We start from the raw sequence: 23,022 nt of genomic DNA, 5'->3' as shown, positions 1-23,022 counted from the left end.
TCCACGTGATATGAGAGCATCAAAGATGAGGGGCGTTCAAAGATGAATTTACTCTCTTTTATTTCGTTGTCTGTCTCCGTCATAAAGCTTTGCCCTATTGCTTGCCGCCACTAGAGGCTACTGTTGACTTAACAAGGAAGGAGGAGACGCGGATGAAGCGGTTTACTCAACTACTGGAGAGCCTTTTTTGTTGTTGGGGGAAGTAAAGTGGACAAGAAAATACTGGTAAACAAGGAAAATTATGTAGTGCTTTTACACGCGAGCCAAATGGTCAGGCAACCAAGCTTATAGTGTATTTGGTAACGTCTTTATGTGAACTAACGTCTAATATTTGTCAATAAGATATTTTTTAAGGGTTTTTAATTATTCTAATTAGATAGTATCCTGATCAAAATGTCGACTTTAGTCTTGAACTGTCGCTGAGTCTATTTTATTTTATTTTACTGCACTTAAGGTCATTGAAGGCTTCAGACGAGGGGTCGATGTTATGCGCATGCGCATGCGCAGAAGCGAGATGCCATATTGGAACGGGGGCAGCAGCGGGAGCGGAGAGACGTGCTGACTCTGCCGAGGCGAGGCGGGAGCAAACCCAGCGGGGGGGCTCCGGCCGGAAGTGTCCTGGAAGGGCAAGGGGGGAAAAACGCGGCCAGGTAAGACAGGTGACTGCTCCGCTGGGTGGGAGGGAGCACTTTATGCTGCTGTAGTTCGTTTTTGTCGACCAAATAAACATGGAGGGACTTATGTCCTCTTGTTTGAAAGCGTTTAAGCTCCCCATTGGCGCTTTATATTGGGGAAAAAAAGTGTTTTCGCTATCTTAACTTGCTTCAAGTGTCTCGTGCTAAAAACGTCTTTGTGATGCGGTTATTTGGACCCGGAAATGTCGCTTTGAAAGATGTCACAGTATATTGACGTAGTTCATAAATGAGCCAATGCTGATGACTCACTGTTTTTTGTTAGTTTGTTTTTTTGTTTTTTGTTTTTTTTTTGTGGCCAAGGAAAGGTGCGTTAACAAAAAGTAAACCAGCACAAAATTTCAAAGGCAGCGTCACTCCGACCAACATGGCGCTGCGCTGATCAACTGCCACTTTAAAAGATCTTTTGAGCGAGGAAAAAATACACCCGCATCGTGCCAACTGCCCACTTTGGTCTCTTTTGGTGCGCACACACGAGATTTAGTGAATTAAATTCAAAGTGAGCACTGTGCGAGTGCGTGCGGGTTTTTTTCCGCCGCAGTTTGCAGTGTGTAAAGTACATGACCCTCCGCCGAGGCAGCCTGCTGCTCCTCAGCCTCCTCCTCCCTCTTTCTCATGACATGACGACCGCACAGAACACAACGCGACGACGTTTCCTCTTTCACTTTGATCGCTTCGTATGATCGCGTATACCAAAATGTGCGCAGTTGTGCTGATTTCCAATGTTCATTTCCGGGCACTGGGTTCAAATTTGCTGCCTTTTTCAATCAGACAAATTAAAATTATACGCTTGTAGAATTGTCGTAGATTTTTTTTTAAATAACAAAAGTAAACATTGGATGAACACAATCCCTCAAACGAATGATCAAGTAGCTGGCGCAGATAAGACTATTTGGAAATTATTTTTTAGATGTAAGGAAAATTGTGACGATTTTATTCAGACTTTTCTTCCAAAAATATAACTTAATTATTTCTCCCCCCTTGTCATATCCCAGCCAACATTAGTCCTCATGTGGGCTTTCACATGGGCATATGGGCATGGGTTCCATCTCATCTGGTTTTGCTCAATGGGTTCCGCCAGGGGCACACCTGTGTTAGCCCACATGGGGCTATATGGGTTTTTTGATTGGGTCTTAGGTGGGTTCCAAATGGGTAATTTCATGTGGGGGGTCATGTGTGTAACACCTGTGTTTGCTTTTTAATGGCCTTGAACTGTGATCTGAATGGGCCAAAACTGGGTTCCAAGTGGGCAAACTATACGTGACCCATGTAGGCCACCCTTGTTTTTACCCATTTAGGATTCCATCTGGTTTTACTTTTTAACATAGAAAGTAATATTTATTTCTATGTAAAAAAAAAAAAAAAAAAAAAAAAAAAAAAAAAAAAAAGGATAACTTTATTATTCTTAGTTTTTATCCCTAGAAGAAAAAATTGCTATAAAAATTTGGAATTAAAATCTGAACTGCCTTTTCTTGTAGCATTACAGCATTCAAAACTTACCTCCAGTAAATCAAACTCATCAATAAAAAAATGTGACTATATTCTTTATTTTCTTGAAAACTTAATTCATGGTTGCAACTTGAACTAAAAAAGATATATATAATTCTTAACCAAACAGTACTTGAATGGTTAAGAATTTTTATCGTGGAAAAAAATGTAATCTTTTTTTTTCTGTTTTCTTCTCCCTTTTATTTTTTTACAAGTTTGTTAGTGTGCCATGAGGTTTTTCTCCTGTAAAATATGTTCTTCCTTTCCCAAAGCGTCATTGAGGACTTGAAGGAGAAGCCGAGAGGAAAAAAAGACTCATCAGCAGCAAACCTTGCAGTTGGAGGAAGCTCGTCCACCTCTGCGGGTGAGTCTAAAAGAGGAGAACCTTAATAGGCGCTAATGCAATAAAAGGCGCGGCCGTGCAGCTGTAGTTAATCTGCTAAATCCTCCATTAAAGCTTTTGGCGCTGCTTTCGTGAAGGGCGCGTGCACACGGCTAATGGGAAATAATAATAAAACGATTTGAAATTAAGCTTGTAACCCTTTAGCAACCAATACAAGAAACTGGGCAATTTATTTTCTTAGTGCAGTTAGAAGACAAATCAATATATTTTTAAGCACCCAAGGTAAGTGGTAGGCTGTCTGCTCACACCAGATAAGAAGTTTGTTACTATCTTGACCAAAAAGTAGAGCAAACGTGCTTTTTTGTGAAAATAAATGACTTTGTTACACCTCTAACCACACAACCAAAACAAGACTGAAAGAGGGATTTTGGTGGCAAAATAATGAATTAATTTCCAGATATTCAAATCAAAAAATGTGCTGTGAGTGACGCTGAGTCGTCGCATGGTTGGAGCCGAATTCACTCCGTGAACTTGGTTATCTTTCCTCACGCTTGCGACACGCACACTTTGCGCAAACATGTTCACACTAAACGTACACATGCTTTGTTCAGAGTGTGAGTTGCCTCAACTTGTCTAATAATTGATACAACAAGATGAGATTGACCATTTTTATCTTCTACTCATAAAAACTGTGCCGGAGCTCAAATCCAAGCAGTTGAGCTCTACTGACGAGTCAAATTGATAATTAAACAGCGTTGACACATCTCGCGCTCAAACAGGGCAATGTTGCGTTTTCAGCAAATTCATCAACCCCAACCAAACCCGAACCCTCAAAACATGGGAGAGACATCTTGATTTTGGAGAGATTTTCTTCATTTGAAAATCATCTCGCTGCCGTTTTATAAACATGAGCCATTAGCATCACATGTATTAGCGTTCAGCTCCAAACAATGCAAGATTCCAAACCCGGCCGGCACAAAACAAAACAAAAAAATAGCTCGAATGTGGGGGAGAAAAAGACGTCAGCATAAATCGTTCAGCCATTTTGTATCTTAAAAAAAAGCAGCATTCTTTGAGCCCGCCCCCCACCCCTTCAGAGAAAAGTATTAAGCGTGTAAAATATGTTTACACAGATAATAAGTGTCAGCCTGACTTTGGGAGGGAAATGTGCAAAGTCTTTGGCCACTGACTCATTTCCTGTTGTGTATTCTTTGCACAAATCAAATAAGTCGAGCGTCACGCTGACTTAAGTTGTTTCTAATATTCTGACCACCTCATTTGACGCACTTGTTTGTTACTTGAGTGCACTTTTGACAGCGGAGACCAGTCATTGCTTCTTCAGGACTGGATGACAAACACAAGACGTGTGTGTGTGTGTGTGTGTGTGTGTGTGTGCTGGCGTCTGTATGTGTGTGTGAGTGGGGGGTGGCGTCATGTGAGGCAAATTAGCTCAGCTTGTTGTTTACGCACTAGCTGTATGCAGGAGCCACTGTAGGGTGTGTGTGTGTGTGTGTGTGTGTGTGTGTGTGTGTGTGTGTGTGTGTGTGTGTGTGTGTGTGTGTGTGTGTGTGTGTGTGTGTGTGTGTGTGTGTGTGTGTGTGTGTGTGTGTGTACACAGTGTAACCTTATGGTTAAGTTTTTGATTTAATATTGTGTAGAAATTACCTTTTAGTTTAGCAAAAGTGTTTTAAGGCCACCCTGAAAAGTTGTAAATTCGTAACTATTGGTAAATAAAACTGCATTTTTTTCCAAGATTTTTTTTAATACAAATTACAACAAAAAATAATGTTTTTTTTTTTTTGTAACATTACAACATCCGCTTTTGTCTAATTAGCTCTTCTTATACGTTTGTTTTCTTGATAAATCTGGCTTTATTCTTGTAAGATTTCAACATTTTTCAAGATTTAAAAAAAAAAAAAGTATATACCATCCTTTATTCTTTTATGATGAATTATTTTTTTGTCTTATTCTTATAAAAGTAATCTTTGAAAAATTCCCACAGGATGATTAAGGGGGAAAAAAATGACCTCTTTATTCTCATGATATTTCAATATTTATTCCTATGAGATTATGACTTTTTTCACCTAGTAAATCTTGGTATTTTGTGAAATTAAAACCTTCTTCCTCCAAATCAATCCAACTTTATTCTCATGTAACTTCTTTCACTGCGACTGTGACTTTTCCTCAAACAAATTCCCTTTTATTCTTTTGAATAGCAACTTTTCCCTTCAAAAACATTGTCTTTATTCTCAGGATACGACAACTTTATTTTGTCCGTTTGTGTAATTATTTTATTTTCAGTGTGGCCTAAATACTCCTTGTTACATTGTCTGAATTCTGCCGATGATTGCTTGTTAGAGGAGTAATTATCACAATTATCTTTGCTTTCAAACTTCTTTTTTTTTCTTCTCCTGTACTGTAAAAAGTGAGATGACTTTGCACTACTTTGTGTGGCTCATGTCTTTCCAGTTCTGCCGCTTTGCTGCTTATCTCACGGCAGCTCAGCTGTGCACGGTCCACGTATTCTGCCGGTACATCGCATACACTGCCGGGAATGATAACAAGCATTTTTTTGCTTACCTATTTGCGGATTAAAAAGTTACCTCTGCCAAGGAGGTTGTGCCTTACCGGCTTGGGGTTTTTCCATTGTTTTATTTGTCACCGGCAACTTCCTGGCAACGGTTATTAAGGAACCGACCGCCGTTTTATGTTTGTGCTTCTTTGGAAAATTTGATGTAATGAGTCTATTTTTCTTTTCTCTATGCAGGTGTTTCATGAGAAGCGCACGATGCAGTGACGGGGTCTGAGGTTGCAAGGATGCAGTCGCTGGCCCAGGATCAGTTGAAGGCACCCAAACCGCCCGTCTGTCCCACGAACGGGAAAGAGGAGGAGCTGAACTCAGGTGAGAATTTTTTTAATTTTTTTTTTTTTAAACGTGAAATCTGTTGCACCGGGCACTGGTAGGCTTGTTTATGCTCACAAAAAAAGTGCCCAACAAACCAGGAAGTCAGGCTTTTTGGTTGAAAGAGAACATTTTAGTTTTTTTTTTTTTTTTTTTCCGTTGTGCCCTGAATTTCTTTTTTTGAAAATTCAGCCTCTGATGCCAGTTTCACTTGGCTATATTAAACTTGGCAGGCATGTCCCTCATGAGTAGACTCGCAAAAAAGTCCCAAGAACCCATGCCCAAAAAGATATAGGAAGTCAGCCATTTTGCTTTGAAGCAGCCATTTTAGGGGTCATTTCCAGAGATTCCTTTCCCCACTGGATTTATTTTGAAAATTCTGACCACAAAGCCAGTTACATTTAGCAACCTGTAATTTGGTAGTCATGTCTATTATGAGTAGACCTACAAAAAAAGTCTATAATTAAGTCAACCACTTTGATTTTAGCAACCATTTTAGGTTTACTTTCCAGGTATCCTTATGCCCTGAATAAAAAAAAAAAAAGACAGTTTGATTTAGCAACTTCTAATTTGGTACACATTTCTTACCATGAGCAGACGCACAAAAAATCTCAAGAAGCCATTCTCAAAAAGACACAGGAAGTCTCGATTTTACTTTGAAACCGCTGTTTAAGGGTCATTTCTTGCCCGCTGGATTTATTTGGAAAATTCCGCCCCGAAGCCAGATTAACATTGTTAAAAAAAAGAAAGAAGTAATATTTACTTGAAAAAACCTAGCAAAGTTTTTTTCAGTCAGAAATTCTAAGTAATGAACTCATGACCTTCAGGTTGGGAGACTACCACTCTACCACCTGAGCCATGCCACTCTTGCTGTTTCTGTTTGCCACTTAACTGCTGGTGTGTCCAAATATTGAGACCAAAACTGGTCTCTTGGAGGTGCAAGGATTCTGCCTGACACCATCAATATAAAAATAGACTGCGGGAGCGGCATGGCTCAGGTGGTAGAGTGGCAGTCTCCTAACCTGAAGGTTGATGGTTTGTTCCTCAAACTTTACGTAACTTTCTTTTATTTATTTTTATTTTTATTTTTATTTTTATTTTTATTTTATTTTTTATTTTTATTTTTATTTTTATTTTTATTTTTATTTTTATTTTTATTTTTATTTTTATTTTTATTTTTATTTTTATTTTTATTTTTTTATTTTTTTATTTTTTTTCTATGGAGAGCTCAGTATTGTTCATTCGGTAATTTTACCGATTTAACATGTCATCATCATTGCTCTCCTTTTTTTTTTTTGATTTTTTTTTTGATTTTTTTTTTTAATTGGTAAAATGTACTCAAAACTCTCCTTGTAAAATTTACTTACAATTTCTAAGTGAAAAAACTTTACTAGTTTTTTAAAAAGTAAATATTGCTCTTTTTTTTTTTACAGTGTACTTAGCAACATGAAATTTGGTAGGCATGCCCATCACGAGTAGACCTACAAAAAAGCCTCTAGAAGCCATCATCCAAAAAACACAGGAAGTCTGGCATTTTGCTTTGAAGCGACTATTTTCGGGTCTTTTTGGCCAAAAACCTGTCCCTGCAGATATTGCCTCCGTGTGTCATTTTGCTGTTGGTTTTCTCGTCAAATTAGACCCAGAGCCCATGGAGGAGCAAGAGGAGGCGGATTTTAACTGGCAGGAGTACATGGAGGAGACGGGGGCCACCGCCGCCCCGCACACCGCCTTCAAACACGTGAGTCGACCCGCTTAAAAGCCGCCTCTGGTAACGTTTCCTTCTGACGCACAGCAGAACACAACACAAAAGAAGGCCTTACTTTTATCCATTAAGTGCTCGCTTTGATGTCCAACAATGACTCAGGCTGAGATGTTGCGTTTGAACAAACATGTCAGCCAGGAAGTAACGAGGCCGCGTGGGTTCCGCTTTTCTGCGGAGATGCGAGTGGAAGCGCGCCCGGAAAGATGCCATCCAGTAAAGTAACAGCGCTCATCGTTCCCGCTCGCGAACGCTCTTTTCTCTTAGGACCTTCCTCACGCACGCACACACACACACACACACACGCAGCGCGTTACATAAGCCAAGCAGAGCGATCCAGCACACTTGCAGTGATGCAGCAGGAAGTCACATGGGTGGTCATTGTTTATTTCTGACTTCCCTTTTACAGCGAACCCCGGAGAAATGAGGGGGATACCGAACATTCCAGATAGCTGAAACTCTTGTACAAACAATATAGTGCCATTTTTCTTGATTACTTTAATTAGTGCTGTCACTAACGACTTAAAATTTTTTTTTTTTTGTCTCCTATTGATTATTCAGTCGAATAATCGCCCCACCCCCGCCATTTTTTTTTTGCCAAGTAAGGTTGAACGCGAGTTGAATTTAGTGGCTATAGATTCTCATTGTTACTTATCTTCTGCACACACATATGTCACAAATACAAACATTAGCCTATGCTTAACGGTTTGCGAATAGCATTAGCCCCGAATGAACTCAAATCACTTACTTACTGTCCTTTTCCTGAAAATCACTCCATAGTCCAACATATGAAAACTCCAATTTGATCAAAATATTAAATGGTAAATGGAGTGCACTTAAATAGCGCTTTTTGATTACTAAGCCTCGTTGGCAGCCTCTGGCGGTTGATGCGGCACGCCAATTCTACGCAAAGGTTTTTCAAAGAACTTACTTTATGTTCCAGGATCCCGCGCCGTCACCCTGATGTTTTCCTTTGGTTAACATTCCATTTGAAATCCATAAACATCACGAGTAGCCTACTTGCTTATTGTAGCTTCGTACTTGATAATGCTAATCTAGCTAATGCTAATCTAGCTAATGGTATTGCAAAGTGAGTTCGTTTCTAAGGTCCGTTAGCGTCCGCGTTGGCAAACTTCCCTTGCGTCTGTTGTTAAGGAAACTGTGGCCAACTGTGTCAATTTGGTTCGGTTATTGCGTAGTAATAGTCCTTACGGCAAATTCTGGATGGTTTAGCCTGCGTGCTACGCTTGGAGGAGTTGAGTCTTGCTCTATGTTTAACATAGATAGTCCATAGCACCTTGTCTCGTTGCTAACGCACGTGAGGCCACCATCTTACGTGTGTTTGGCTCCAATAAATTAGAACGCTTTTATTATTTCTTTAGCGATTTTTATTTATTTTTTTTTTAAACGTGGATTGTTTTGTTACAAACATCAGGCATGCGATGATAATTTTCTCCCTTTTCAGTCTAAAGAGGCCACAAACCCTGGAAAGCATCTTAGTAGTGTTTTGGTGATGACCGGCCGCAGTCCGTTAGCAATAAGTGTCCGTGCGGAAACACGAAATATTGGTTCCGGCAACTTGCAGGTGCCGCAAATATGTTTTTTTTAAAGTTATTAAAATAGCTAGAATGGACGCATTTTTGCAGTTGTCCCATACGACTTGGTTGACTTTTTTCCCCCAGCCCTATCTATAACTTTTACAACAAAGTGTTTTTTTAGGGGCTGGAAAGATTTCCCCGTCATCGCATTAGTCCAGTTATCATTGGTGTGGTTGACAGGTGGAGGTCAGCCTGCAGAGCAGCTTCCAAGCGGGCATGAAGCTGGAGGTGGCCAACAAGGGCTCGCCCGACACGTACTGGGTGGCCACCATCGTGGCCACGTGTGGCCAGCTGCTGCTACTGCGCTTCAGCGGCTACGGCGACGACCGCAGGGCCGACTTCTGGTGTGACGTCATGACAGCCGAGCTGCACCCGGTGGGCTGGTGCGCCCGCAACCTCAAGACCCTCGCGCCCCCGCAAGGTGACTTGCGGATTGTAGGAACAGGATACAGTGCTTCCCCACCGTTATTGTATGGAGGACCAAAAAAATAGCAAAATAAAAAAATACAACTGAAAATAAAAACGGATTAACTCTTTGACTGCCAGACGTTTTCAGAAAAGGGATGCCGTGGGTGCCAGCCGATTTAAACATTTTGACTGATCTTTTGACTGATCTTTCAAGGTCCACAGAAAATTATGTGTTTGGACTATGGAAACACACATACTACCAAATGAAAGATTGGACTCTCATCTTTCATCAGAAAAAAAAGTTTGTTTCTACCTTATTCCGTTTTTCAGTAATCAACAATAGAAAATGGTTAGTTTCACCTCTGTTTTTAAACAAACGTCTTTTAACGTCTTTGGCACTCCTCCATAGGATTTTACTAAACGTTATTTAACGTTTTTGGCATTCAAAGAGTTAAAAAATAAATATGAAAATTTATATAAATGGAAATAAAAACAACAAACGTATATACATAAATAAAAGTGAAAATAAATTTAAAAAATGAAAAAATATATTCTCAAAATCAAAATAATAAATATATAAATAGAATTAAATGTTTACTTTTGTTTTTGATTTAGGCATTTTTGGTCTTCCATATTATTGAGCCGAGATACATTATTTTACTTTAGAAAACAAATTCAATGAAATTGGATCCTTTTCACGGCACGCTGGTTGGGAATCACTGACACAAAACAAAAGCGTCCGCCCCCTTTTTTATCATATCTATAAAACACTAAGCTACTTCTTCCACTTTCTTCATTGGTTTCTTCTCTTTTTGTCTCTCAGATAAGCTGAGAAAAGGTAAGCTGCTGCATGAGCCTCGAACCCCCCCCCCCCCCCTCCCCCCTCCTCCTTCGTAGGATATGTCCTCTCAGCCCTCTTGCTGCTTGCACGCCAAGTGATAAGTGACACGCACAAAACGAGCGCACCTTGCGTTGGTGCCGCTCTGTGATAACATGAGACGGAGAGAAACAGATAAACGGTCCTGCCGGGGGGTGGGGGGGGCTGATGACACAGCACAAATGTTGCTCTTGCCCAATCTATAGCATTCATTTAGTCGTTTGCAAATCTGAATTTGACAGAAAAGCTTCTAGATTGCTAATATTGGGGAGCTCTTTGTTAAATCATTATTCCCCACTTGAGCCTGCAGCACAACATTTTTACCTCTACAACAAATGTAGTTTGGAAGCTCCCGGCATTTACACACACAACATTCAAGTGTTAATTGCGCAAGGGCGACATTCCCCGCATGCTCGTGCTGTGTTTTGGCTTCGGCTGGCGCCTCGAGGTCAGTAAGGCAAGCATCTTCACACTGGAGGGAATTTTTTTTTACTCCCACTCCCACAAAAAGACAAATCATGACTCGGCAAAAGTGGAAGTGTGTCGCATTTCGATCCCTCCAATGGCTGCCTTGTAGTTCAGGATGGACAGGAAGTGTGACGTTTGATTCTGAGGAACCGTCGCTAAAATGAAAATGGCCATTTCCGTGCGTCCTGCGCCTCTTTAAAGAGTCCTGGAAGTAGCGACTCGTGCGGGAATCCCAAGTCAATTTGCACCCATTAGCACTGAACGGCATCTGCTTTTATCATTTTTAACGACCGCATTGATTATCCAAACTGAAGCTGCTGTGCGCGAAGAAGCAAAATATGCTAATGTCATACATATATTCATATTTGTTTGCTTGTTAAACGGCGGCATATTTGTCGAGACTTGAGCTTTGGTGCAGTCTGGGCCTGCGGGGGAGGGGAGATTGTCTGCGTGTGTGCGTGTTATTGGGGGGGTGTAAAATCCCCTCCCTCAAGGTTAATTATGCACTTGATGTTATGTGAAAGTCAGCATGTGTGTGTGAGCCGCCTTTGGAATGGAAACATGGAGAAAAAGCAAATTGTTTGTCCATGTTGGTAGAGTATGGGGGGGGGGGGGTGAGGGGGGGGGGCTGCTGTGCAGGACATGTAAAAATAGTTGATCTATTTCTGCACACAGGAGTGCTTGTGTGCATGCAAACGTCCAGCACAGTAGCAACAAGAGAAGAAGCTCATAAGCGGCAAAATGAGATTTACGAGTCATTTTACAAGCAAAAATAAACATGTTCAATTTCCATTTGGTATCTAATTATGAAATCAAATAATTGATTGACACAGTCAGCTATTTATAAGCACTGTGTGTTAAATGAACACTACAGTGTAGGTTTCCATTACACGAAAATTTGCATAAAAATAGAAACTCTATGCATGCTTGCAGAAAGTAGTAATTTAGCACGTGTGAATTGTTGATATTGTTTCATTTTCTTCTACGTGTTTGCTTTTTTTATTCCGTGCATTTGCAGCCATCCGGGAGAAACACGGAGACTGGACAGAGTTTCTGGTTGGCGACTTGACCGGCTCCAGGACGGCGCCTGCTAACCTGCTGGAGGGGGTGAGAGTGTCCGTCAATGTGTGTGTGTGTGTGTGTGTGTGTGTGTGTGCGCAACTGCGTGTGTGTAGATGCGTGCTCGCTTGTTGGCGTTTCCACAGGTTGGGAAATCTTAGTGCGATTGGAACCTTGTTTATGGTTTGCACGTATTTAAATCATGTGTCACTTTTTTTTTTTTTTTCGGAGAGCTCAATTGTTCATTCGGTAATTTTACCCATTTGACATTTCTCCGGAAAAATAAAAAACATTTAAAAAAAAATAATAAAATAAAATAAATAAAATCATGTGTCACCAACATGACTGATTTTATTTTGTATAATATTCATGTTGGAGAAACAGGATTTTAATGCACACAACTGTTTCGTAATGTGAATTCAACAATCTTTTTTCAGTATAGTGTGAGCAAATACAGAGAAACAAATATTTCTAAAATGTCATAAAAGTCATATTTTCGATTCATTCTGAAGATTCTGCTTTGCAAAATGAGCACCATTGATGACACAAAACAAGATAAGGTTGAGAATAAAGGTTGTCTTTTATTAACTTGCATGCATTTGGGTGTCAAAGGGAAAGTGAAAGTCCCACTTTAGCAGTTTTTTTTTTTTTTTTTTAAACAGGAAAAAAAATTCAACACCAATTAAACCTGACTGAATGCTTTTGGAATTAAAAAGTTGCCTTTAAAAGAAAACCTTACATTAACAAATTCATGTTTTTAGAGGAAAAAAGGGCAACATTATAGAATATATAAAGTATTTAGTAGTTAAAAACACACTTGTAAAATGCATTTTATTCTAGAAAAGATGCCTTTACTTGATAAATAATTTTTAAAAAAATGCCTTCGCAAATATGTGTTTATGTAGGGATCAGATTTGCCCATAGCAAAGGTAGGGAAGAATTTATTTTTGTTGTGTCTGTCCTAATATATGGCATTCTGGTTAATAGTGTGTTAGTGGATATATGTATATAAATATGAGTTTAGCAGCAAAATGTAGCACTTTTTATCTATATCAGAAGGCGGACATTTTTGCCACTTGCTGTCGACTACAGCTCAGCTTCAGAAAACAGGTGAGCTGAGATTGGTCGTTGTCTGAGCCCTGACCAACTGTGATGTCATCTTCAGTCGACAGCAAGTGGCAAAATGGCCGCCCCCTGAGATGGATAAAAATGGTTGCATTTTGCTGCATAACTCATATTCCACAAATGTAATATTAATCAGAATGTCATGTTTAGAATAGTGAGGTCACATATAACATATTATTGTCAAGATATGTTTAAGGTTGACTACCCCTTTAATGCTAGGACATAATTTATTGCAAATGATTTCCAGACTAATCACATCCTCCCATCTTTTTTTCTGTAGCCATTACGAGGAAAGAACACAGTGGACCTGATCGCCCAGGGATCCGTCCTGGAACTCCGCCACACGTCGGACCCGTTCCTGTACTGGGCGGCGCGCGTTGTCCAAAACGTGGGCGGCCGGCTGCGTCTCCGCCTCGCCGGCCTCGCGGACGAGCACCAGGCGTGGGACGCGTGGCTCTTCTACCTGGATGTGAGGCTGCGACCCTTTGGGTGGGCGCAGGAAAACCGGCTGGCTTTGGAGCCGCCCAAAGGTGACCAGCTGCTAACCTTAACCACTTTTGCCAATTAAAAGTAATTTAGCACACTTACAGCCATTTCTGGACTATAAGCCGCACCAGACTGTAAGCCGCAGGTGTTTTAATGTTCCCGTTACTTTATTTTCCAAAATGAGGGTGCAAATTGTCACGCTCTGGTTCTGTCTCTCCTACTGTATTTGGGCTCACTTGGTTTGTTTTGCTCTGCCTGACTTTCTTGCGCTTCCCTTATAGTGCGCCCCCTTGTGACCGAATGGATAAGCCGCACCTTTGTATTAGCCGCAGGGTCGAATGCAAGTGAAAAAAGTAGCGGCTTCTAGTCCCGAAATGACTGTAGTTGCAATCGTTTTTGTTCTTACAGAGTTGCGGTCCCTGAAGGACGCCGCCGACTGGGAGCGAGCTTTGGATGACGCCAGACGAGATGGCGAGACGAGTGCCGTGCCGCTTGAGGTGTTCAAAGTCAGTGCTTTTGTCACATTTTCACACTTTGCAAATAATAAGTTGACAGAAAATAATTCAAACTGAGACCCCAGAAACCATATTTTGTGTTTTGCTTCCAAAAACCTGAGATGTTTCTTCATCCATCTTAACTCATTCACTCACTCATTCATATTGTGTTCTATTACTATAAAAACATGGAACCTACCAAAAGAAAGATTAGTCTCTTCTTTCATCAGAAAAAAAGTATTTTTCTATCTGTTTCCGTTTTGCAGCAATTGGCATTAGAACATAGTTAAGTTTAATCATTATTCATAAATCGATTTAGAAATTAAAGCTTTTTTTTTTCAACATTGCCCTCGTTGATCTCTTTTGCGGTGCTGCCACCTGCTGGCCGTTTATGTGATAACTACCATTTCTTCTGCCATTTTTGCAGTTGAGAGGCTGCATCAAAGCCTTCTGTATGCTCTAGCATTAAAAAAAAAAAAAACACATTATAAAAGGTATAAATACGTCTTTGGGACACTTAAAACATTTGAAATAGAACGTATTCGTAAGTTTTTGGGAACAAATGAGTTAACAATGGCTGGCGTTGTTTGACTCTCCCATGTCAGGACCACGACGATCTTCCTTCGCATGCCTTCAAAGTGGGCATGAAGCTGGAGATGGCTCTGTGGGAGTGCCTGCAGATCTGCCCCGTTTCTGTCACCAAGGTAATTCTCATCATTATTGTGGTCGTCATTGAGCTCTCAAGCTTCTTTTGGGCTTTTGTGTTTGGGACATTGGACCGTCCGTGGTGACTAAATCCACCACCAATAGCACCAATATCGACTTTAAAATCTGATTGGTTAAAGAAACCCAATCGGCTGTTTTTGAAGTTGCTATAATCGCTGAAATCCAAATTGAGCGTCCACTTCCAGGTCTTCAGTGACGACTACTTCCAAGTCACAGTGGACGACTTGTCGGCGGACGGCGAGCCGCGTTCGGCGTTGTGTCACGCCAACTCCCCGGGCATCATGCCCATCCAGTGGTGCTTAAAGAATGGCGCCGTTTTAGAGAGGCCGCGCGGATACCGGGGTCAGGACTTTGACTGGGCCGACTACCTCAAGCAGGGCGGCACCGAAGCCGCTCCCGACACCTGCTTCGCTGACGTAAGACATCCTCGCTATGACTGCGTTCGTGTGTTTCAATGAGGAAGCGTATCTTGTCAAAAGAAAAAGTGAACTCACATCGACTAGGGGTGTCAAAATGAGTGCATTCATTTAGAGTTCATTTAAAGTGAAGTTACTTTAATGCCACTCGTTTTTTTTAACGCGCGATTAATGACTAACAACTGGGGGAATTGCAGTCACAACGCAGCAAACACGTCCACGTCAAAATTTAGCAGTAATAAATTTAATAGGAATGCATAAATGTGTGGAGACTGGGGGTCAAGTTGTATTTTACAATTTTAAAAATGTGCAGAATTTCACAAGCTACTTCCAAGTTAAAGATTAGATAGCTTTTAATGTGAAAAGAAAAATGCATTCAGGTTTCATCACCGTCAATAATGCCAACTAGTGGCAGTAAAAATGACCTCAACACAAATAAATATCACACTCGTTTTTTTACAGTACATCTTTTAATTCAATTTTATGATTATGTAATTACTGTATCAAAGACTAAAAAAATGCAGCCATGTTTTTATTGGTTTAACATTTTGACACTTTTGTTAACAAGAGTATGAAAACTTCGAAAAAAAATACTTTATTGTACATTTTGTACATTTAGAACAGATATAAAATTTGCGCTTAATCGTGAGAACAATTTGAAGCCATGCAATGAATTACAATTACAATTTTTATCTCTTTGACTGCCAGACGTTTTCAGAAAAGGGATGCCGTGGGTGCCAGCCGATTTTAAGCATTTTGACTGATCTTTCAAGGTCCATAGAAAATTATGTGTTTGGACTATGGAAACACACATACTACCAAATGAAAGATTGGACTCTCATCTTTCATCAGAAAAAAAAGTTTGTTTCTACCTTATTCCGTTTTTCAGTAATCAACAATAGAAAATGGTTAGTTTCACCTCTGTTTTGAAACAAACGTCTTTTAACGTCTTTGGCACTCCTCCATAGGATTTTACTCTAGCACAGTCAAAGAGTTAATTGCCCCTAGTATCAACATTCACATACTCTAGTACTTTGAACTTTAACTCTTTCACTGCCAGCCATTTTCACTGAAGCAACCCCCTTCGCTCCCGGCTTTTTGTAGCAATTGGCATTAGAATATAGCTAAGTTTCATCATATTTCACAAATCTGTTTAAAACAGTGGAGAAAACAGTTCTTAGCAACATGGCCCTGGTCGATCTCTTATACTCTGCTGCCACCTGCTGGCGTTTTTGTAATAACTACCATTGCTTCAACCATTCTCTTCAGTTCAGAGGCTGCATCAAAGCCTTCTGTATGCTGTAGCATTAAAAAAAAAAAAAAACATAAAAAAAAAAAATAGAACGTACAGTGAGGAAAATAAGTATTTCACCCCCTGGTGATTTTGTGAGTTTGACCCTTTACAAAGAAAGGAACGGTCTATAATTTTCATGGTAGGTTCATCTTAACAGTGAGAGACAGAATATTAAAAAAATCCCAGGAAATCACATTATATTAATTTTAAACATTTATTTGTCTTTTATTGAGGAAAATAAGTATTTCACCCCCTAGCAAAACATGACTCAGTACTTGGTGGAGAAACCCTTGTTGGCAAGCACAGCGGTCAGACGTTTCTTGTAGTTGGTCACCAAGTTTGCGCAGATCCCAGGAGGGATTGTGGCCCACTCCTCTTTGCAGATCCTCTCCAAATCCTGAAGATTTCGAGGCTGTTGCTTGGCAACTCGAAGCTTCAGCTCCCTCCACAAGTTCTCTATAGGATTAAGGTCTGGAGACTGACTAGGCCACTCCATAACCTTAATGTGCTTCTTCTTGAGCCACTCCTTTGTTGCCTTTGCTGTCTGTTTTGGGTCATTGTCATGCTGAAACACCCATCCACGACCCATTTTCAATATCCTGGCTGAGGGAAGGAGGTTCTCACCCAAGATTTCCCGGTACATGGCCCCATTCATCCTCCCCTCGATCCGGTGAAGTCGTCCTGTACCCTTAGCAGAGAAACAGCCCCAAAACATAATGTTTCCACCACCATGCTTGACGGTGGGGATGGTGTTCTTGGGGTCAAAGTCAGCTTTTTTCGCCCTCCAAACACGGCGAGTCGAGTTGATGCCAAAGAGCTCGATTTTAGTCTCATCTGACCACAGCACTTTCTCCCAAGCCTCCTCTGAATCATCCAGGTGCTCATTGGCAAACTTCAGACGGGCCTGTACATGTGCCTTCTTGAGCAGGGGGACCTTGCGGGCACTACAGGATTTCAATCCATTACGGCGTAGTGTGTTACCAATGGTCATCTTGGTGACTGTGGTCCCAGCTGCCTTGATATCATCAACAAGCTCCTGCCGTGTAGTTCTGGGTTGTTTCCTCACCTTTCTCATGATCCGGTTCACTCCACGAGGTGAGATCTTGCGTGGAGCACCAGACCGAGGGAGATTGATGGTCAATTGGTGTGTCTTCCATTTTCTAACTATCGCACCAACAGTTGACTCCTTTTCACCCAGCTGCTTGCTAATGGTCTTGTAGCCCATTCCAGCCTTGTGCAGGTCTACAATCTTGTCCCTGGGTCTGTGGGAGCCAGAATTCTTGCTGGTTGGTAGGGGGTGAAATACTTATTTTCCTCAATAAAAGACAAATAAATGTTTAAAATTAATATAATGTGATTTCCTGGGATTTTTTTTAATATTCTGTCTCTCACTGTTAAGATGAACCTACCATGAAAATTATAGACCGTTCCTTTCTTTGTAAAGGGTCAAACTCACAAAATCACCAGGGGGTGAAATACTTATTTTCCTCACTGTATTTATACGTTTTTGGGAGCAAATGAGTTAATGACATGGCTACTGTGCGTACAGACGTGGCAGACTCGGGCATTTACCAAGGGCACGTGGCTGGAGGCGGTGCACCCTGAGCGGCCGGCGGAAATCTGCATGTCCCAGATTACTCAAGTGCGAGGACGCCTGCTGTGGCTGCGACTGGAAGGTTAAAAAAAAAATAAAAACGTTTCAAACGTGTTTTGATGCGGAGTCAACGGGGCGGTCTGCCAACAGGTGTGGCCAAGCCGTTTTGTGAGACTATCGTGGACGTGGAGTCCATGGACATCTTTCCTGTGGGCTGGTGCGAGGCCAACTCGTACCCTCTGAACCCGCCACTGAAACCTGCCTGTACGCACGCACACACTTAACATTTATTGGCACATAAAACGACAAATTTTCCTTGAATTTTTTTTCACATCTAACCAACTTTAAAGACTTATTTCTGTTCCTCCACAGGTGGGAAGCAACGGAAGATTGCGGTGGTCCAGCCGGAGAAACAGTAAGAAAATGTCTTTACAAATTTCTCCAAAGAAAGCTGAATTTTCTTAGAATTGTGATGTGGCTGTTTGCCCCCCCCCCTTTTTCCCCCCCCACCACAGATTGGCGCCCTCTCACCCTGTGGAGCCACCTCCCGCCAATCTTTGCCAGCCTGCCCCCAACGACGCAGGTAACAAGTGGATGAAGGAATGAATGCGGACACGTTTATTTCCTAAAGCCACAAAGACGACGAGATGGAATAAATCTGATTATGACTTCATTGAAGTTACATTTGTGGTCACGTTTTCTCCCCAACATGGCAGCCAACGGACGCTACTGCTGCTCCAAGGTGTTTGTCAACCATCGCTGCTTCTCAGGACCGTACCTCAACAAGGGACGCATCGCCGAGCTGCCGCAGACGGTCGGGCCTGGCAAGTGCACTCTGGTTCTCAAAGAGGTGAGGGAAGCGATTGCGTGACCGTCGTTTGGTAACGGATCTTTTTTGAGCCAAGGCACATTTTTTACAGTAGAAAACTGTCAAACATAGTCAATTGAAATGATGAGGATCTACTCCTATGGAAGACCAAAAAATGCTAAAATAAAAATAGATAGAAAAATATAATTCAAAAATGTAATTCTAAATAATTTATATAAATGGAAATGAACACAAAAATATTTATTTATGCATAAATAAATACACAAATAAAAAACAAAAAATAGAAAAATAAATATGGAAATAAATACACAAAAAATAAATATGGAAATAAATATATAGATTTAAATATCAATAAATAGATAGATGCTGTCAGCATGAAATGTTATTCAAATGAGGGGGTGGTCCTAAGCCAACACGTCTTGGGTTGGACTCCGCCTTCGCCAACTGCCTTTGAGTTGGTGGAGTTTTCTCTCACTGGCAAAACAAGGAAGTCTCGGCGGCTTGCAAGGAGCGCTCCGGCAAAGTATCTTGTTTATCATCACAACTTGCGACTTGGAAGTTGTCAAGTCAGTTTAGCCTAAGACACGCTTGGGACCGCCCCTTCATTTGAATAACATTTCATGACGTGTTTCTTGCTGCAGCATGAAAAATATGAGCAAAACATATTTATGTATTGATAATGGATTTATTTATTATTAATTTATGTATTTTTTTTTATATTTATGTGTAGATTATTTTTTGAATTTCAATTTACATATATTTAATTTTTGAATGGAATTTTTTTCTATCCATATGTATTTTTTATTTGATGATTTTTGGTCCTCCATGCGAGTGTTGTGTTGTGCGACCCGCAGCTCCTCACCATGCTCATCAACGCCGCCTACAAGCCCGGACGCGTCCTCAAGGAGCTGCAGGAGCTGGAGGATCCCAGCTGGGACTGCCAGGAGGAGACCTTGAAAGCCAAGTGAGGACAACGCCAGCCAGCGTGCGTCGTCCACACGCCGTCCTCACGCTCCTCCCGCTAAAAATTGGTCCTGTCTCGGGTTCCTGCAGATATAAAGGGAAGACGTACCGCTCCAGCATCAAAATCGTCCGCCTGGCCGAGCTCATCCCGGACTTCTGTCGCAAAGTGTGCATCAAGCTGCAGTGCTGCCCCAATCTCGTCGGCCCCACGCTCGTACCCCAAAAGTGCCCGGAGAGCTGCTTTGTTCAGACCAAAACCAAATACAGTGAGTGGCGGCGGCGCTGGAAATAACGTTTGTTTGATCTGCGCTTTCTACGACTTCGGATGAGATGTTGCAGTCATCGTGAACATGTTTTTATAAGGGGTGTCAGGCAATTAAAAATTAACTCACGATTAATCGCAAATTTAGTATCTGGTCTAAATTGACAATAAATGTATAATAAAATCTTTTAAGTTTTCATACTCTTGTTAACATGAGTTAAAATTAGTCATTGATCCAGTCATTTCATAGTAATTCATAAAATTGAGTTAACTCTTTGACTGCCAAAAACGTTAAATAACGTTTAGTAAAATCCTAGGGAGGAGTGCCAAAGACGTTAAAAGACGTTTGTTTCAAAACAGAGGTGAAACTAACCATTTTCTATTGTTGATTACTGAAAAACGGAATAAGGTAGAAACCAACTTTTTTTTTTCTGATAAGATGAGAGTCCAATCTTTCATTTGGTAGTATGTGTGTTTCCATAGTCCAAACACATAATATTCTGTGGACCTTGAAAGATCAGTCAAAATGCTTAAATCGGCTGGCACCCACGGCATCCCTTTTCTGAAAACGTCTGGCAGTCAAAGAGTTAAAATTCATAAAATTGAGTTAAAATTTAAAAAAAGATCAACTGTACTGTACAAAACGAATTGTGATATTGATTTGTGTTGAGGTCATTTTTCTGTCACTACAGCCCAGTGAATTTTTCTTTTCATCTTTAAAAGCTATCGAATCTTTAACATAAAGTATCTTGTGAAATTTTGCACGTTTAAAATTTTAAAATACAACTTGACCACAGTCTCCACAAATATATGCATTATTATTATTACATTTATTACTGCTAAGATTTTGACGTGGACGTGTCCTGCGTTGCAACCACGACAGGCTTTCCAAGTAAGGGGCGTTCATTAATCGCACGTTTAAAAAAAAAAAAAAAAATAATAATAATCTGTGGCGTTAAAGGAACTTTATTTTAACAAAAAAATTGAACGCACTTATTTTGACACCCCTACTTTTTATATGGAAATGATTAACCCGTTCCAGCCACCCAAAAAAAACTAAATATTTTTTAATGTGTTTTTAACTCATTCACTGCCATTGACGGCTATAAACGTCAAAAATTCATTTTAACTATATTTAACTTTTTTTCTCCCACTTGTTAACAAGAGTATGAAAACTCAAGACATTTAAAAAAAATAAAAGATCATCTCTTTTTTCCAAAAGAAAAGATTATTAAAAATTAGGGGCGTCAGGCAATTAAAATTTGTAATTGTAATTAATCGCATGACTTCAATAGTTAACTCACAATTAATCACAAATTTGATATATGTTCTAAATGTACAATAATTTTTTGTCTAGGTTTTCATACTCTTGTTAACAAAAGTGAAGAAAAAAAAGTTAAACTAATAGAAATAGTTCAAATGAATTTTTGACATCTATAGCCGTCAATGGCAGTGAATGAGATAATAAGAAAAAAATATTTACAAATTAAAAAAATACAGAAATTACATGTTAAATACAATACAAAGAATTTAAAAAAATTCACAACTGACTGTAAGTTGGAATAATATTAGTCACCTGTTGCAAAGGATGCGTCTACATAAGTACAAAGTGCAAGTGAGTCTGTCTTCCACCTGTAGTGTTTATCGTTGTTTCAAATGTGTGCAGCATATTACTACGGGAAGAAAAGGAAGCTGCCCAAGCCGGCCGGAGGTGTGGACGGGGCAGCAGCAGCAGAGCCGCTCAAACCAAAGCGCAAGAAACGGAAGAGCATCTTCGTGCAGAAGAAGCGGCGCACTTCAGCAGTGGACTACAGCGCTGCCGGCTCGGCTCAGGTTTGAATTCCGCTGCCGCACATTTGGGCAAAAAAAATCGACTGATCGCTTACTCTCCCGTCCTGTCTCAGGAAAGTGAGGAAGACGAAGAAGATGGGGCGTCGCGGTCGGGCAGCGAAGGCACCAGCTCGGAACCCCGCGACGATCTGACCGACGCGTCCTCGGTGGACACGAGTGGGGCCCGCCCACGCCGCGCGACAACGTTGCGCAAAGCCGAGACGGCCGGCGGTAACAATACCACCGCCGGCAGCCAGGAGGGGCCAGAGGGGCGGCGGAGGTCCACCCGTCAACAGGTCAGCAAGTATCAAGCACCCAAAGAAGAAGACGCACAGGTGACACAGATGCCTTGGTGCTTTTTTTTTTTTCTTCCTGAGGCGACCACCTTCAGGTTTTAAATGTAAATCAATGAATAAATACGATGCAGGAGGAGGAGGAGCCCCTCGTTCTGGACCGAAACCCTCTGGAGTGGAGCGTACAGGAAGTGGTCCAGTTCATCAACTCCACTGACTGCGCATCGTTGGCCAACATCTTCCAGGAGCAGGTGAGCCGAAGCGCCCGTTAGCGCCGTCGTCACCCACCTGGGGGGGGGAACCTCACGCCATTATTCTGGTTTGCTTGTAGGACATCGACGGGCAGGCCATGCTGCTGTTGACGTTGCCCACCGTGCAGGAGTGCATGGACCTGAAGCTCGGGCCCGCCATCAAACTCTGCCACCACATTGAGCGCGTCAAAGTGGCTTTTTACAGACAGTATGCGAACTGACCCCGGATTCTACTACTTCTTCCTCCCCTTGCAGGAAATGTATCCAAAGCTGTGAGAGAAACGTCAAAAACATGCAAGAAAAGCACACAACGCCAACAGACTTGTTTTTTGTTTGTTAAAGCAATTTACATTTAATTTATACATATTTAACAGTCCATTAATTAATATATGTGGACTATTTATTGCCAGGCTCTCTTTATGAGGCTCTACTGCTTTATTTACTTTTTTCTTAGAAAGATCTTTTTAATTTATTCTTTTAACTTTATTCATCACAAAATGTGCTCCTGTTGCTAGCTGCGTAAACTCCAACCAACTGACTGCTGTTGTTTGTTCATCTATGCAAATGTCTTGTTTGCTGATATTTTGATAAGTAAATAAATTTCTATTGATTTGTACCATGTTTGCCTTGTTTTGTTACCATGACAACATAATGAACAAGTAACTTCGTCTTTTTTTTTTTCCACCTGAAACCATCATTATAGGATGTCACACAACTTAAAACAAGACCTGCTTTTTGTTTCCTGATCAACCTCAGACAACATCCCCCCTCCTTACAAGATTTTCAAAATAAAGTCCTCACAATCGTTCAAAGACAAGCGGGCCCTTTAAGAATTGTGATCGTTTATATATGAACATAAACTGTT

The 23,022-nt window shown here is 40.9% G+C and overlaps 1 protein-coding gene across 2 annotated transcripts; it reads left to right on the top strand.

Moving 5' to 3' along the window:
• The first annotated feature begins 64 nt into the window (after positions 1–64).
• sfmbt2 (Scm like with four mbt domains 2) lies at positions 65–22,773 on the top strand. Of its 2 annotated transcripts, XM_077543413.1 has the most exons (23): positions 65–225; positions 455–650; positions 2,453–2,544; positions 5,291–5,425; positions 7,063–7,163; positions 8,963–9,203; positions 10,014–10,028; positions 11,554–11,642; positions 13,000–13,249; positions 13,614–13,711; positions 14,305–14,403; positions 14,611–14,841; positions 17,685–17,811; positions 17,880–17,993; positions 18,102–18,144; positions 18,245–18,312; positions 18,446–18,579; positions 19,413–19,522; positions 19,612–19,787; positions 21,450–21,616; positions 21,688–21,948; positions 22,041–22,157; positions 22,238–22,773. In XM_077543413.1, exons 4-23 carry the CDS (start codon positions 5,341–5,343, stop codon positions 22,376–22,378), a joined length of 2,667 nt encoding a protein of 888 aa, XP_077399539.1. In that variant the 5' UTR covers positions 65–225; positions 455–650; positions 2,453–2,544; positions 5,291–5,340; the 3' UTR covers positions 22,379–22,773. The 2 variants fall into 2 exon arrangements, with proteins under 2 accessions (XP_077399539.1, XP_077399540.1); XM_077543414.1 differs by lacking the exon at positions 10,014–10,028.
• Positions 22,774–23,022: the final 249 nt, after the last annotated feature.

This window comes from Vanacampus margaritifer, chromosome 15 (assembly GCF_051991255.1).
Source record: "Vanacampus margaritifer isolate UIUO_Vmar chromosome 15, RoL_Vmar_1.0, whole genome shotgun sequence".
In the NCBI taxonomy this organism is placed as follows: domain Eukaryota; kingdom Metazoa; phylum Chordata; class Actinopteri; order Syngnathiformes; family Syngnathidae; genus Vanacampus; species Vanacampus margaritifer.
This window is presented reverse-complemented; position numbering and strand designations above follow the sequence as displayed.

Coding starts and splice junctions, on each gene's coding strand:
- sfmbt2 (XM_077543413.1), top strand. CDS start 5,341: ATGCAGTCGCTGGCCCAGGATCAGTTGAAGGCACCCAAACCGCCCGTC. Junction 18,580..19,412: donor GCACTCTGGTTCTCAAAGAG/GTGAGGGAAGCG, acceptor TGCGACCCGCAG/CTCCTCACCATGCTCATCAA. Junction 19,523..19,611: donor GAGGAGACCTTGAAAGCCAA/GTGAGGACAACG, acceptor GGGTTCCTGCAG/ATATAAAGGGAAGACGTACC.